Source organism: Poeciliopsis prolifica, unplaced genomic scaffold (assembly GCF_027474105.1).
Source record: "Poeciliopsis prolifica strain line A6 unplaced genomic scaffold, Auburn_PproV2 SCAFFOLD013, whole genome shotgun sequence".
NCBI lineage: Eukaryota > Metazoa > Chordata > Actinopteri > Cyprinodontiformes > Poeciliidae > Poeciliopsis > Poeciliopsis prolifica.
In genome coordinates, this window is record NW_026562388.1 from 11631437 (window position 1) to 11649076 (window position 17640).

Here is a 17640-nt window from a genome sequence, read left to right on the forward strand (position 1 = left end):
AGCAGCGAGCGCTGTTAAGCGGATAACAGTTCCATATTTGGTCACTTCAATGTATGTTATTAGGATTTTACGTTATAGACCAACACAAAGTTGTGTCCAGTTATAAAGCAGAATGATTTTTTTTTTTTTCTTTTAGAATAATGCAACTCATTTTGGCAGCACGTTGGAGTAGTTCTGTTACATTAGTTCTGATTTGCTATTTTTTGTCAATTACGTTTGGTTGAGTCATCTCATGTTTGGATGATTATTCAATCTAGTTTGGATGTTGTGAGCTGGAGGGATTTTTGCTCTTACACTTTTACTTTGAGGTGGTTACTACGATGCATAACCATTGCAACAAGTTATTGATTTCTACGTCTGAGAGCAGCTGTTTAGAATCTCAAGTCCTCAAAAAAATACCTGAGCTTTGACCCCAACCTCCAGAGGAGTTGTAAAGGAGACTTTGTGGATGCAGAAGAGAAAAAAAGAGGAACCATTGCATTCGTTCATCATAATATCCTCTATTCCAATATTTCTCTGCCCAGGTTTCTGACTAGACGACCAGAGAGAGATTTAAAGAGAAGCAGTAAAAGCAAATGAGGTGGATTAGCAGTGCTTGCCAACAACTGATGGTGCTAAGTAGGATATGTTACTGTGGAATATTGTCTCTGCTGCCCGGATATTGAGCTGTTAGCATATCATTACAGCAACACCAATATGTCATACAGCAACACTCTTCAATCACAGACCTCCTCGGATTTATTGCAACACTGACTGCTACTGGAGATAACTTCCTGTCCACAGCATCACCATCTAAAATAACACTTTTAAGATACTTGCATGATATAAATTACAATATTTAATTTCTCTTTGGGATAAATAAAGCATTTTTTTTATGAAATCTGAATTGAATTGGAAAGATCTTTTAAAAATATTTACCCAATATAAATTTGACCAGCTGCCCAGTCCCTATCAAGACCAGCATCCCAGCAGTACATTTTACCAAAAACAGTGTATTCAGGGCTGGTTTTCTTCCTCGTGTAGTTATTTCATCTAATTGTGCAAAGTCCACAAACAATAGTTGTCCAGGCAAGTTTCTCTATTTTGACCTCTGAATGTCTGCAGCTCCTAACTCACTACTTTGTGTTGAGCTATCATATAAAACCCCCAATAAAAAAATAGAAGTTTGAAAATCTGAATGAGGAATCAGTCTTTTATAAGGCCACATATAAAAACAAACACAGGGTCAAAGAAGTAAAGAAAATCCTAATATTCTGTGTTTATTAACAGAAAACAGCTAATGTATTAAGTGCATCACATTCATCTCATCTCAGCAAAATGTTCCTACCCTGACAAAAATATTTATGACTTTAATTTTATTGTTTATTGCTTCCCACACCCTCCCAAATCCTAGTGAACAGCTGAATAAATTTGTTTGTCATATCTTGCTCTCTCAGATGAACTGAATAAAGCCTATTGACAGCTTTTAGCTTGAGGCTGTTTGTTCTGCCTCTTTCGAGCCGTCAGGCATCAGGCCCCTGTCATGCTCTCGCCTAAACACTGCAATTATTGCAAACACTGGTGACATGGAGTTGACAGCTACACACAGGCAGGGAATGAATGCTAATGGAATGCTGTCATTATTTACAGGACTGGGATGCAGCCCAAGCGTTATCAGCCAGCAGCGACTTTGTTTGGTACATAATAGATGTGCTATGTTTTACATGCCACTGCTCATTTTCTCCAGACCCGCAAGGAATGTCTCAGTCCAAAGATAACTGGCAATTTATGATTCTACTCTTTCATTTAATGAGCCAGAGGGGAGAGTTTCAAGCCACAGCATGGCCCAGCATATCACACACACACACACACACACACATACACACACATTTGGGCATGCACAAGTGTACACATGCACATACTAGCCATTCCTCTAATATCATTAGCCTGGGACCACAGATAAACATAAGAGCTCATAATATTTATAGAAGTCATAAGTGGGCAGAGGATAACCTGAATAGCAATAAGCTAGGAATTACATGATATTATACATTCTAAAAACATGTTTCCACACCCAAATTATCAGAAGTTACAGATCTAACATGGTTTAGCAATTCTTTGAATGAAAACATCAAATCAAGAATAGAGGGAACCCAAGACTCTAAACAGGGCAAAATAAATATGGAAAAAAATTAAAGAAGAAAGGAGGCAACATAGCTAGACTTCTTATCTGTGCCTTGGGCTCAGGCTTAATGACAATTAAAGAAAACACTCAGACATGTGTAGGCAATTTGATCTGAGTGTAATTTAATGCAAATTAATAAATATTGTGGTTTAATATTTCAACACAGGAATGCTTCCTTTAAAGCCATGCAGTTTCTTTGAAAGTCGTTAGCACAAACTCAGCTTAGAGAGGAATGTTGGAAAACATTAAACAATAGGCAACTGTCTCGAACAGCTTGAAACCTGCACACCACAAGAATGACCGACCAGCAGCAAAGTCAACAGGGTGATGACTAAAAAAAGAGATGTATAATAATAAAACATTCTGATTTAGTGTTAAGAACGAAAGTCTGAACTGTGCCTGAAGCCACAGTGCCTCATACTTTTTGAACTTTTCACATCTGGTAACGTCACAACCCCAAATCTATTGGAGCTGTGACAAATCATGTAAGGTGGAAGAAAAAATACATCATTTAATTTTACAAATACATCTGAAAGTGTGGTATGCGTATGTATTTCACAATCCCATAATTAGAGGAGGAGTTAAGTGTGCTGTGGTAGCTCTGGAGGAGGTGTAGAAATCCATACATAATGAATTTGTCAACAAAACAGCTATTAGTCATGCACTCTAAAAGTCTGGGCTTTATGGAATAAAATCCCTATTGAAAAGTAGTACAATGTCTCCTTAATGCCACAAACCATGTAGTTTGATAATGTTGTCTAAGAATCTTTGAGGTTCTTAGCTGCATTTACGTAAAGATTACATTAGCCAGAGATGGAGTTTGTGTCCCAATTATGTGACTTAGTTGCTCTCTGAACAGTATTTAGAAGTAACACAGTAAAAGAGTTGAAAACAATGTCATCACTGTATTTTTATTTTTATTTGTAAAAACTTGTGAAACAAAAAATTGATATTTTCCATACACATTTATACACTACCTTGGGTTGTTTTTTGTAATAAAATCATAATCATCATACTTTGAAGTATGTGGTTGAAACTGAAATTTTGGAAAAGTTTAACAAGTGTGAATACTTTTGGAGGCAGTATGCATGCATCATAACCTCACATCAATCAATCAATCAATCAATCAATCAATCAATCAATCAATCCAATTTTATTTGTTTAGCATCTTTCACCAACAAGGCATTTCAAAGTGTTTTGAAATGCCTTGGTTCATCAAGACGAATTACTAATGGAAAACCATGAAACCAAATGAAATATGTATTTGTTCATTGTTTCAGCATGCACTCACCCACAAGTGAAAGCATGTCTGCAATCATGCTAGCCTTTATCTTCAGATCCAAGGGTGCATCGCTGTAAAAAGACAGAGAAGGTATGAAATTTTTAATCAAGCAAATATTTCAAATAACTAAATATTTATGCTGCTCTGGTATTTTTGTGGCTAGAGCTATTACAGAGTAATGAATGGTTGTCTTCTTAGCAAATTGGATAATTAAAATACTCTACATGAGACTCTACTAATAAGTAAAACAAAAAAAGAACTGAGTCACTCACCAGGACAGAGAGGGTGAAAGGTTCACCTCTAACAACCACGGTTTAAGATTGGAGTCAATTAGGACATCAAACCCGTAGAGTTCTACGGAAAGAAGGACAGTCACCAGATAAAATTAACATTTTTAATTAGCTAATTTAGTTTGGAATGGTGGCAGTATGTTGGAGTATCTTTATCATGTTAGTTCTGATTTGTTCTTTCTGTAGACTTTGGTTCATACGTTTTTTGGTTGAGGCATTGCATGTTTGGGCAATTATTCCCACTGGTTTTGATATCATGACAGTAATGAAAATGTTATGCAGCACCAGTGTTCAGGTCAAAGTCACCTGATTTGTTGCAAGACTGACTGCAACATTTAATTTGCATGATATGAGTTATGGCATTCAATTTCCCTTTGGAATAAATAAGGTATTTCTTCATTTGAATTGAACTGAATTTAAAGCTGATGGACAATCCAGAGGGTGAGGATAAAAAAAATCCCCACCTTCTGGATAGATAGATTGATATATTGGCATATCTATCTATGCCAATGTGAGTATTGGCATAGATTGGTATTTAATCTTATATTATATTCAGAAGAAGATTAGAAATTCTGAATATCCACACTGCCCTTCAACAACATGTGAATGATTCTAAGAACCATTAGAAAAAGTTTCGATTTATTTCTGAGGTCACATCACGTCCATCTCAATAAAAGTCACAAGCACAGCTTGAAATGTGAGGGTGTGTCCCTAGTGGCAAAACCTGGGGAATTAGAAAGCCTTAGGCAGCGTATTGTACATACAGTATTTCACTCCAGTAACAGCTAAGCACTGAGTGACACAATAAAGGCCTTTCACAAAGTGGTCAGGAAGTTCACAGAGTAAAAGAAAAAAAAAATCACCCATTTCATCTCGATTTTCCTCTCCCGTTTCACTGGCTGACTGATATGTGGCTTACTGAAGCTGTCAGAGTATATGCGCCATATGAAAAGCCTCACACTGCTCTGGGGAGTGTCACCCAATAAGCCACCAGCCCCAGCAGAAGCGTGCAGGGAAACCACAGTCTTTTTACAGGGTTAGGGTAGCACCCGGCCAAAAAGCCAAAGGAAAAATCCTTCTAATGGCACTTCAAAAGAACAGACTGTGTTGAGAATAGGCTGGGGGGTGGGGGGGCTGTTTCAAAGCTGCAATAACCAGCACTGTTTGCTTTAGCATCTCAGGTCAATGCCAGTGCTAAGCACACAAAACCCAGCATGACAACTGGCAATGGTCTCAAATTGCACCTAAGGTAACACTGATAAAACTAAGCCGTTCCACTTTAACCAAATGGTGTTACTGTAACTTAGAACATGAATGAAGTGCAAACTAATCAGAAAAAATAAATTGTGGGTTGCTTAAATGAGAAGAAAATGTCCATATTTAAAGTCAGCTATCTGGTGAAGATATTTGTTTTTATCAAGTAAGTATCAAGTTCTTTAGTATAAAGTATCAAGTAGGAATTTTTAAAAAATGTTGAGGATATACAGAAAATTCATTTGTTTCCTTTTAAGTGGTTCTACATTATTTGGATATAAAATGAGAAATTTTATTTTCCATGTCTCTATTAATGATTTGACTATCAACGTAAGCATTGATAGTTAACTCTCTATACCAGTATCAAGGTAAAGGGGTTTCCCTGGTGAAAGCTGGAGCTGAACTCACAAATACTCTTCATAATGATGCCTGATTTTCTTGTAAAATCTCCTGAAAATGCATTTAGTGGGATTTTTTTGGCATTTTAGACAAAGTATAAACAAACAGGTACAGTTCATCCTAACGTTAAAATTGTCTAAAGACAAAACAGGTAGTAAAATTTCCTTTTTTGAATGAGTGTGAATTCAGTTAGTCAAAAACCAATAAATATATCAATGATTAAAATATTTGGCAAATGCATTTATTCAGTACAGACTAATTTCTTTTAAAACATGGAAAGAGGGGAAAGTGTGGAGATTGTCAAATACTCCACACCTCAATGTTTTTTTTAATACTTATTAAGATCTAGAAAATGAAGAAAATCCCAGACTCTTCAGAAAGAACCATGTTGACAAAAGATCATTCAAAAAAGATTTCTGATCACTGCATCTCTGGTGACCTTGTTGACTGTAAGCTGTATGTTTTTGACTTTTATAATAAATAATTACTATTTACTTTGACTTTTAAAATCATGTTTCTCAAAAGTACACTGTGTCCTCTCTAATTTTCCAAGAAAACAAGGACTGGAATCCACATAAGTATGTATTTTGTATTAATCAAGCTACAATATTTCAAACGCATTGTGCTTTTATTGTTTTAAGGAGTGTAAATCGCATAAACTGAAACTGATTCTTACCGACGGAACGAAAGTAAATCTGCCATCCATTCATGAGCCAGGGACTATAATACATCTGCACAAGATGGACAGGACCCCCTGATGTTAAACAGTGCAAGACTTTACAAGATTTTATTTTCCACTTGTCAGCTAATCCTATTCTATTTAATTCAGTGAAGGAAAAAAAAACATACAGACGACATGAAACATGGAGAGAAGAAGTGTATGTATCATCATAAAACATTAGTGTTGGAGAACAGTGTGCTGGAATAATTGAGGTTTTGAGCCTGCTTTGCCTCATCAGTGGCCCAACAAGAGCAGGGGGAAAATGGAGAGGTGTTGCAACCACCTCACCAGCCTCCGACAAGCAGACTCCATGTGCCACAAATTTTTCCCTCAATTAGAAGCAGACGCCGCCGATGCCCCACGAGCCTGCTGAGCAGCTTAATGTCAGACACGTTTGTTCTGTGGCTCGACCGCTGCCGGGGGAGCGCTTTTAAATGTGCCCACAGACAGCCCACAACAAGCATCATAGACAAGCAGGCGTGAGGCGCTCAACATCTACATCACACCCCTCAAAGAGAGAGGGGAGGGGACAGGACACCCGTGACAGAAAAAAAAAAGAGATGATGAAGAGCATTTTCTTTATTATAGGAGGGGCGCTGCTGGAAAAGTTCACCACAAGAGACAAACACCCAAAAACAATGATCACCCCACCCTGGCCACTAAGCCTGGTAGCCCACAATAACAAGAGCATCTTTCAAGTGTGCTTTCTTCATGCAATGGGACAATTGAATTACTTTCACGTCATTCTGGGATAAGTTACGGCAGTTAAACTGTTTCACTGCTGCTGGAAGAAGCACAGCAGATGTGGAAACCCTCGGAGAACAACAAATTAAAGTTCTAGTAAGCACTCTGTAGTCTTATTGTGATAGCAGGAACTAAACCATTAATCGCTTACACAGCAGCTACACTGCCATTGCAGGGGATGCAAACCCTGCACTACTGAGAAAAGTATCTGAAACGGAAAGAGGGGCTGATCCAACCAACACTCAGCACTTAATGAGGTACGCTTGGTGGAACACAGGACCAGTAAGTGGAATGTTTTGTGTGTAATAAAATAGGCCTTTGGCTTGGCTAATCAGATCTTAGTCAAAACATCTCGTAATCAGCATCTCTCAGCAAAAAGCCTGTCCATTAATCACACAGCAGCGGTGAGGAGCTGCATGGGTGGCATTTTTCTCCCCGCAGAAAGACTCATACACCCATACACACTTCTTACAGCGTAAAAAAAAAGTTTTTACTTCATCCCACATGAGACATTACTGAGCTATAAAAAGATTTTTTATTGTACGCACATGTAGATGCACAGTATAATTTGAGCAAAAAGGAAGAAATCCTATTGTTTTAAAGCCATTAATAAACTTTAAAATCAAAGGGAAAATTTTGAAGTAAATTAGGATTATAACGTACTTAATGATTTTGCAAGGCTCTCTCTTCAGACATGCCAGTGATTGTATATAAAAAAACACAAAATAATTACTACTTTTATCAGTAAAACACATACTTTGTAGTTTACTATTATAAACAGCTGCTGAGGCCCGGCAATAAAAGAAGCATGGGGGTACATTAGGGTGTGGAGTGGGAGAACATACTGAGAATAAGGAAGGGAGGAAACTGTGGAGTACAGAATAGGACTTTGAGAGGTTTTATTAAAGCGACATGGATCCATCACACAAACATATTAGAATAAACTCCAGGATCTGAAACAGACCTTTATGTATGTAACAATACACTCCACGCGGGTCTAAGCATGTCCCTGTACTCACACTGCACATATACTCAAACCTAGAGAGGGAGCTTGCATGCAACATGAGCACACCAAGAGACAGATTAAGAGGGAGAGGATGAGGGTGGTCCTCTGGAACCGTCAGTGTCTGTCTTTAGAAACTTAATCCTGTAGACACACCATGAATGCTATAATTAACTACCTTGGGGCCATCTGTAGACAACAAAATTACACTTGATTCAACAGTAAACCGATAGGGCTGAAGTGAGATAGTCTACATCTTCAGAGTAGACCACGTTTCATTATGAGTCTTAAAACAAAAGTGCTGGACTTAATTGCTTTTGTTCCGAAGATACAGTGCCTTGCAAACATCTTTAAACTCCTTAAGCTTTTTCACATTGTGTCAAGTTACAATCGTAAACCTCACTGTATTTGATTGATTCTTATATGAATTATCAAGACAAAAAGCATTTAATAGAATTGGGGAAGGAAAATAATACATTATTTATCAACTTTTAAAAAAATTAAAGCCTAAAAAATGTAGCATGCAACAGGGGTGTATCAATACATCAGTCCAGCTATATACATTTTTAATTAATTTAAATTAAAATTGTATTACATCAAGGCAAAATGAAAATATAAATCCAGATCATCAGCATTTAGACTGACGAATAGGATAAGTGGTGATCTTGGTTAAGTTCTGGTCAAAATGTTTCGTCTGAGCGACTAACAAAGATAAAATTCTGCTCTAAAGTATAAAAAGGGACTTCAAATTTGTACATTTATTGTGTGAATTTAATAAAGTTTACTAACTGATTCATTATGGCTTAACAATCATCAAGGGCACTTTTAATTGAACTGATTCATAAACATACTTATACTTCACAATTGTGAGACCATGTTAGTTACTTTTCTTCCTTAAGAAAAATATTTTTTCTAAATCACAATAATTTAGAACTAAAATGTAAACTCATATTTGACTTGTCTTCTAAGTTGATGTAGATGAGCTAAACTGAATTATAATCGTATCATTGCAGACTTTGTAATATCATCATCCAAACAAATAAATGTAATATTTTATTGTAACAAATGTGGTGATTTTAACTCCTAGTGTAACTGTATTCAGCCCCTCAGAATCAATATTTTGTAGAATCAACACAAAGCAGCAAGGGCAGTTTTGTATAAGAATTTAACATCTACGGACTGAATGTTTAACCCCGTCGTTATTTGAAAAATAGCAATGGCTGAGAAACCACTTCATTTCCATCATATCCTTCATTACACCACCTTGTATGGAACTTTCATATAAAATCCCAATAAAGTTAACTGAATTTGTAGTCATTATGTAAGGAAATACAAAGAAGCAAAGCGGTATCAAAGCTTTTGCAAGTTACTATACATGAATGTACATGTAATATAGATCAGTTCTTTTGCACCATGTTGTCCAAGTCATTCATTTATGACTCATGACAGATAGTGTTAAAATGAGACACTAGCTGTCGTGACAGTACTATGAATCATATCTTTTTGATCTCAAAGATGATACATTTTATTCTGAAAGTTATCTCTGGCCACAGATCTCTGCAGTGGAGGGGAAGGAATTATGGACTTGAATTCCCCCCCATTTTAACTCTATCTGACTGGATGATTGAAGTCTACAGTCTTTAAAGTACGATAACCTTTTGGAGTGTAAAAGTCCCTTAAAACTTTCATTTGTTTGTTTTGGGATGTGATGTTTCAATGTGCTTAAGAAAGATTTGATTGAAAATACCAAAAAAGACTTGCATTTATCTATTTGTTATTTGAAATAAACAGCTCATTGTGGAGTTTGATATGTATTTTACACTGTTGAAAATAAGTAGTAAACCTTAATGTGTTAATTTACAAACATTTAGGTTCAGATTGCCATCATGTCCCTCTGATGTGGATGACTGAGAAGCGAGTTGATATTAGATAGGCTACATTACCCTGTAAATTCTTTCAGGGGCAACATTCACACCTTAATTTAATGCGGTTTCAACATAGCAGTGATGCTGTGGGTGCAGATTGCATCTTTATGCAGGCGACTTTGTGATCGTGAGTCCATGCAGCTACGTACAGCCCAAACAACTACCAATCAGAGAGCTATTATGTCTCGGGAAGCCTCTATTTTTCTGGCATCTGAGAGGTGAAACTGAGTGCGAGTAGTGGGGGAAAGGGAGGGTGGATGGTGGGGTGGAGGGGAATTTTTAAACAAAAAGACACAGTAAGAAAAAGGAAAAAGAGACTGAGAAAGAGACAGTGGTGCTAGAGGGAAGCTGAGCCAATGTGCTCACTTTCAAACCCCCAAAATCTCAGAAAGGCTGCCAGATTCAGAAAGAGCGCAGACAATTAGTGCCAATACTAACATGGGTAATGGCTCCAAAATGGAGTTCACACGAGCTCGCCGCTGAGCAAGACTAGCCAAGAAAACAGTCAGCCTAAATCAGGCAAAGCTTGAATGGCAAACGAAGAGAGGAAGCAAATTCTTGCTCCAGTCGACAGGTCCTCAACAAGCCGGCAGCCAGTTAGAAGGCAGCACCAGGCAGGAAGCCTCTACTGCCTCAGCATGGAACTGGAGGCAAAAAATTATTAAGGAACTGCTTGACCATTTGAAACTTAAAGAAAATGTAAAGGGTGTGCCATGTATGGCTATCTACCTACAGTGTTTAAAATAAGTACTGAGCATCTCTAATAACTATTGATATATTTCCAACTAGCCTGTTCACATGCAAAATGTTGGTAAAACAAAATCAAAGTAATCCATGCAAATAAACCAAACTGGTCTATAAGTTATATGTATTAAAGTGGAATGACACAGGGAATTTGTATGTGTATGAAACAGTAGAAAAGACTTTGTTGGTGATAGCTTCATGGCGTCTTCTGAGAATTACTAAATTCTGTCAGTATTAAGAAAGCAATCCTGCCTTCTATTAGCTGTTCTTACCTGTTGACCTATACAAAGGTTGCTCATTACCAAGGATATCAAACAAGAAGCATCTCATAATGGGTAAAAGCAAAATGCTCTCTCAAGACCAGCAGACTTGAGAAAGCCTCCACTTGTCTCATCAACACTTGAAGGGAATAACAATCTCATTGTTGCCAAACACAGATTTTATTTAGAACCCATTTCTAAAATTGTGAATGTTCTGGTGAACACCCAATGGACCCTTATCTGGAAGTGGGGGAAAAAATCATTTTAGTATAAACCAGCCACCTACCAGGTCGTTCTTGGAAACTATCTGACAGAGAACTAAAAGAAAACAGTAAGAATTGAAAAGTCGAGGACTATGCACAGAAAGCCTCAGAATAACCTGGAATTAGCGAAACTGTTTTTCCATGTAAACTTGAAGAAATGTACTTAACCACAAACACTACTATGCACATTTGTTGCACAAGACTACAAGTTTGAACAAGAACATTTGGTTAAAACAATAAAATACTGAGAGAATAAAATGTGGTCGGATTAGACCGAAATTTCACACAAGATGTTTGGAGGCGTAAAATGACATTCTACAGCACCCAAAAGCATAATAACAACAATGTAGTTTTGAGAAGGGAGCTTCATGGTGTTGGGCAGTTATTTTTAACATATGGTACTAGCGGACATCCAGTGATTGAAAAAAGGATGAATGGACAAATTTACTAAAACATTGCTGGTAAGGATCTAAAAATAGAATCTTGGACATTTCAACAAGATAAAGACCCCATGAATTCAGATAACGAAACTCCCAACTTGTGTCAGAGAATCTCATTGATCATAAGTGGAAAGACGTGAAGATCAAAGTGAATGGTTATGATCCTCGGGTGTTTAGTTTTATTTTTTACGTATTTGTTTTCTGATCACTTATTTGTGTTGGTTCTACAGATCTTGCCATTTTCACCTTACTTATTTGTGATGCAAATAAGTTGTTGTTTACTTTCTCAATTTATTCCTGTTTTTTTGTGCATTTAAATTTTTTTCCCCTAGATTTGTGTTAGTCTTTTCATTCTGGTTTAATGTCCCAGCTCCCTTTGGGTAACTAATTTCCCTCCAACAGTCTCAATGTTTTCCTTCTGCCACAGCTGCACCACATCTCCTGTGATTAGTTCATCTGATTCCTTTGTCATTTTCTTTCCCTGCCTTGGTATTTAGGCTCTTGGCTTTTCATTGTTCATTGCTGGATTTTTCCGTTATTCTGTCTGCTCTTCTGTGACTCCTCCCCGTCCGTAACTTAACCTGGTTGGTCGTTAACGCAGAACTCTGTCACAGTCAGGCTCTGCATTTGGATCCTTCAAGTTGATCAACAAAACCTCAACATGAAATGAATAGAAGAGTTCTCCACAACATGTGAGATTAAACGACAGAAGAAGGGTTCAGAATCACACTTGACCAATGCATGCAAATAGTTTCTGCACTTGAAGCCATAATCACCAAAAAAGGTTTTTCTACTGAACATTAAATATGAAAATACAATAATTTTTTCTAACAATAATACAATTTCAGAAAATGTGTAAAACTTATTCCCTGTGCTGTTTCACTTTACTATACACAATTTGTGATCATAATTTTGTTGATTTGTTCTCATATGCGGGTTACTGCGGTTGTTTTCGACAGGACTCATTTCTTTCATGTCAGTGCATAAATATATTTACAGAGAAAAAAATTTATGAGTTCAGTGTTTATCTCCTTTCTGCATTTGTGAGTATGTCTGAACTGTTGTAAAAATAGCACAAACTATCCTGAAGACATACATGAAAGTTGGATTCTGTCATGGTTATAAGAATTAAAGAAGAAGAAGAGATTGTCTATAGAGGATGGACATAGAATAGTGCAAAGAAAAATGGAAAAAATTACCAAAGCAGTTTGATTTATGAGGAACAAACATCTTGCAGGCTGTGGCTATCTGCAGCTCGGCGCTAAGCACGGCTTTGATGATGAGGTCCTCCACTTGCCTCATCAACACTAGAAGGGAATAAATGGGAATAAATAGTTTAAATGTGATTCAATAAAACTCATGAAGTCTTAGATGCAAAAAAAAAAGAAAAACCTCAATAAAAATAAAACTGCCTCACTCACATGTGGTGTCCTTTCCCTCCTCCTTCAAATACCTCAACACTGCACTCATACTCCATTTGTTCCCATAATCCTCAACTTCAGGGTCATCGCAGCTGAAAGAGAAGAAATGCACTTCAAAGACCAAAGCTGAGGTAAAGGGATGAGTCAGGAGGCTTCCCTTAAAAGCAACACACTCAACAGATTTATGAGGCACTGAAGCAGCTTACCTGACATAATCACTGCTCTTTTTGTTCAAACTGTAGTTGGTGAGATGCATGAAATTGTTCTTGATGTGTGTTGTAGTCTGATCGTACTTAACTGTAGCAAATCTATGGAGAAAAAGGTTTGTTTTTAACTCAAGATAAAGGGGAAAAAAAGAATACATTCATGAATTATTTTCTCTTCTACATTCATGAAGCTGTAACTTGACTTAATAATTGCAGCACGTAATGGAGAAAATAGTCTCTGATAGAATTTCAGAGCAGTGGGTGCCACATGTGTTATAATGAAAATTCCTTGGCACACCACCGCGTACCTGAATATCAACACCACCAAAGGAATGTCAGGAGATAAAAGCAGGATTCAGAACCTAGCCATGATTTATTGCTCACAGTTGATAATGAAGCCAGCAAAATAAGAGGGCAGTGGCACGGTGTTTCCAGCATGAGCACATACTTCTATCAGAGCGAGGCGAGGAGCCAGCTATTCACTAAATCATCTTCCCGCTCCTGGCCTACCTGTATCAGTTCATAGTCTGTTTACGGTTTAACTTTGAAAAATGTGATTACTTTCAAATAATGAAAAAGAAAATTAAGAATTTAAGTTAAGTTTTGTTCAGATGATATCTAAACAATAACTGAAAAAAAAACAACAACAACATTTGATTAGCACATCCTACAGCTGAAACAATGGCGTGCTTTGTTTCAACATCACAACAGTAGTTGGATACAGAGGCTGCTTTCTAAAAGCTTGGAGTGCCCTCTTGTGGAAACATGAAGAATATCACTATGATTAATCTAACAAATCTTAAATAAGAAACGTAAACAGTAAACTACCTGCAGGATTTAAATCCACATTAAAGCACAATTGAACAAACTGGTAGATTGCTCAAAACTGCACTTTAACATAGCACATATTGTGAAACATGCTAAAAAATGTCATATTATAATCAGCAATACATGATAAGTTCTGCTTTACTTGGATTTATTTTAATTTATTTAGAGCAAAACACGTTAGCGGAGATAGCGTTCAGAAATTACTTTTGATGTAAATTTGCAGTGTATAATGAATGAATGGGTATACTTTATTAATCCCAGAGTGAAATTCACAATAGTAAAAAAACGTCTAAAACACTTCAGTAGCAATAGAGTTTGCATTTTTATTTTCTTCTTGAAGATTTATTTCAGGTGATAGACTAATAGATTAAACAAAGCATAATTGAAGCTGAAGCGGTACAAAAAGCATGATCATCTATCAATCCACATAAAAATGATCTGCTTTTAGTTTGAATGGTTTTTAAGATGTATATGTAAATATGAAGCTGAAGTTATCACAATTATTTACAGCTTACATGCTTGACTAAAGAGTGGGACATATTGCCTTTGGTGACACTTTACACATTAAAGAAATAAGATGAAAATAGGTCTTTGCATCTTTCTGTATGCATAATGTCTGACAGTGACATTTTATAACACATACAAGTAACTCTGTTACCTTCATTTGTTATACAATTCTGCATACATCAAACATAACTTAAAAGAAATTTGATTTCACAATTTGATGCCTTGAAATTGCCCCGATCCTTTAAGAAGCTCCTACTCTTTGACACTTCGTCAGTATATCATCACAACAAACTTTCTCCATTAAGCTGTTTACAATTTTTTTTAGGATTATTGGACTGAGGAGTAGTTCATATCATAAACTCAGATGACGCAGTTTCACAAAATGTTTGCCAATTGCTGCAGCTAGTCAGTCTGCTGAAGTTGTGTAAGGAAGGCTCAGGGGAGGAGGCCTGTATGAGGCGAAAGCTTGGCTAGAGACTGCAGCTCTCGGCAGAGATTTGTGTTGTCAGACAATTACTATTCCCACTAATCCGGAGCCAACCCTTATGGAAACCTCTTCCTGTGTGATCCAATCCTATGAAATATTATAGTAGACAACTATGTTGGTCAATTGGTAAAGTAGGGACGGAGAAAGTACGGAGGTACCAATAATTGTGCCACCAGTTATTTTGCACAAAAACATGGGGACTGAGAGACTGCTAAAAAAATTACTGTTATGATCAGTGGGACTGTGGCTTTTGTTCAATCTTTATCTTACAGATTTCAGGTGCTTTTTTTAAGTTTAGTACTTAAAAATTTGATATATTGCTAGGGATTATAATTTGATAAGTTACTACGTACTCCCAACAAGGTTTTCTAGTCTCCTCTTTGTGATCCTTGCACTGCTGTATGTTCTCCATGTTTTGGATTTTGTTATCATAGTTTGATGTTTTTATTATTAAAATACCTTTTTTGTTCGCACTCACATGTGCCTGCACTCACGCACTCACATGTGCTAGCATGTGTATGTGCCTTTCCTGTGTGGTCCTCTCGTCATTCAAAACACTAAGAGACCCACGTTAAAAGCTGAATTGTTCTCAAACTTTTTTAATGTCAGATTAGGCTGCTGCAATAAAATATGAATTAATTGTAAGGGTTTTTACACACCTCTAATAATTCAATTATCAATTGGCAACAATTCAATTATCAATTCAAGCTACATCAGACAGCAACAAAGTCAGATAGTGGCTGCAACAGTTGACTTTGTCATCATGTCCACCAATATTGTACAAAAGGTACATCCTTCATTAAGTAGTTACTGTAGTTTCAATTTGGAAGCTCTACCACTACACACATAATAGCATTTAATATTACAATATATTTCTACAAAAATAAACAATGTGATCAATGATATGTAACTACTACATAAGTATTTGAAAACCTACATATACATACCTAGCAAGACCCTCTTCATAGACATAGATGAGCAGCGGGTTGAAGGATGTCACCACTACATATAAACGAACGTCAAACTTGAACTCTGTAAGCAAAAACAATGAGGACTGATCATAAAGAGTTTTAGTGTCCAACAGTCAAAATATCCACCATGTCTTACCATCGATTAATAGGGGGTTATTTATGTAGCGAGACACCAAGATGTTTTCATCCATTGAAATCTGATTTGGCTATTCATGAAAAACAACACAAAGGCGACAACAAGAAAAACACACAAAGAAGATATGCAGTCAGTATTTCATCTTGGAGTTAAAGAAATAATGTACAAGTTCATTCATATAAAACAACATTAAAATATCAACTCCAAGCAGCTGCCACAATTTTGCAGTAAATCATGAACATCAAAGGATCGTCGCATGAGGAGACTTTTCTGCGACGCTGGTCATAGCAGGTCAACCTTCAATAACAGCCTATAAAAACACAATGTGGTGCTGGGAGATGGGTCATTTATGTGTTGCAGGTGGTGAAGTTGAGTTGAGATTGGAAGGGAGGAGGTAGAGTAACCCCAGCGCTGGCAGGAGTTCAGAGCAAAACCAAACCGAAAAAATGAACGTATTTCTTTCTTCTCTCCAAATATCAAGCTGACATTCTTTCCACCATTGCATAAAAATGCCTGAGAAGAAGAATCGTGGATCTATTTTCCAAGAGTGAGAACCTTTTTGGCCTCCTCCAAGAGTCGAGTCCTTGAAAGCGTGTGATTTACTCCACTGGGCTTATTAATGTCTGGTTGAAGCTTATTTCAAAGACAACTGTATCAGCACAACCCCCACAGTCAGATAACATCTGGCAAAGTGACTGCCTGGGTTCACACAACATTTTTCATGTCCGTGACCACAAACTTTACTCCCACACGAATAATATAAATCTGTGCTTACACATGAATTAGTAGGACACAAGAAAAAAAAAAAGACTGACACCAGGGCATTTATATTAAAAGGGAGGTTCGGTATCTTCTGTTTCAAGTATGTGCTAATTTATCGTCACTATCTAAAGTATTTTTTTTAAATCACATTGGTCCTGTTGTGTAATTATTGTAAGTTTTTTTTTTCCTTTCTCCTACTACAGCGTCATGCTTGGTACACAATTACACAAAAATATTTTATTTCCAAAAAAACACAAAACAGTTTTAAGGAAAACAAAAACTGAGCAGAGAAAACCGAAGAATATTAGTTGGCATAACAAATTAGAAACACATAAAATGAAGAACAAAACAATGAAATTTAAACGGCTTTAAGTAAATTCATCCCTTCTCCAATTCACATCACACAATTTCACCTTTCCTACTGACATTTCTTACATATAGGCAAACTATTTTGTAACTACAACATTAAACCACTACAGTTTATTTTTAGTTCTTGTGAAATATTAAGAAAAATTGTCATCAAAATGCCCAAATATTATGTTGAGTTAAATTGCACACATCTGTATACTTTCTTTTCCATTTTAATCCAATTTATTTTTGTTTTGACCCATTCTAAGAAATATTCACCTGTGGTGTACAAATTGATGTATACCTGTCTCATTGCAAATTTGCTAAGGCAAGACGTTTACTCCTGCGTTTTGAGTTACCATAGCAAATAGACCAGTTACTTATTTTTTAAGTTTCTTTAAAGCATTCACACTCAATTTGGCCTTCATCAACTCTTTGTCATGTGAGGATGACAACAAATGTAGTTCAACTTAAAAATTTCATCT

General features: G+C 36.6%; 1 protein-coding gene across 12 annotated transcripts in view; it reads right to left on the bottom strand.

The window, feature by feature from the left end:
- ttll5 (tubulin tyrosine ligase-like family, member 5) overlaps positions 1-17640 on the bottom strand; it is a 61127-nt gene that overhangs the window by 37311 nt on the left and 6176 nt on the right. For all 12 annotated transcript variants that reach the window (XM_055038204.1, XM_055038203.1, XM_055038205.1 and 9 more), the window contains 7 exons: positions 16046-16115; positions 15886-15970; positions 13117-13218; positions 12911-13002; positions 12689-12796; positions 3719-3800; positions 3456-3517 (listed from right to left, as the gene is read on the bottom strand). In XM_055038204.1, coding sequence (XP_054894179.1) covers positions 3456-3517; positions 3719-3800; positions 12689-12796; positions 12911-13002; positions 13117-13218; positions 15886-15970; positions 16046-16115 — 601 coding nt within the window. The remainder of the gene's footprint in view (positions 1-3455; positions 3518-3718; positions 3801-12688; positions 12797-12910; positions 13003-13116; positions 13219-15885; positions 15971-16045; positions 16116-17640) is intronic.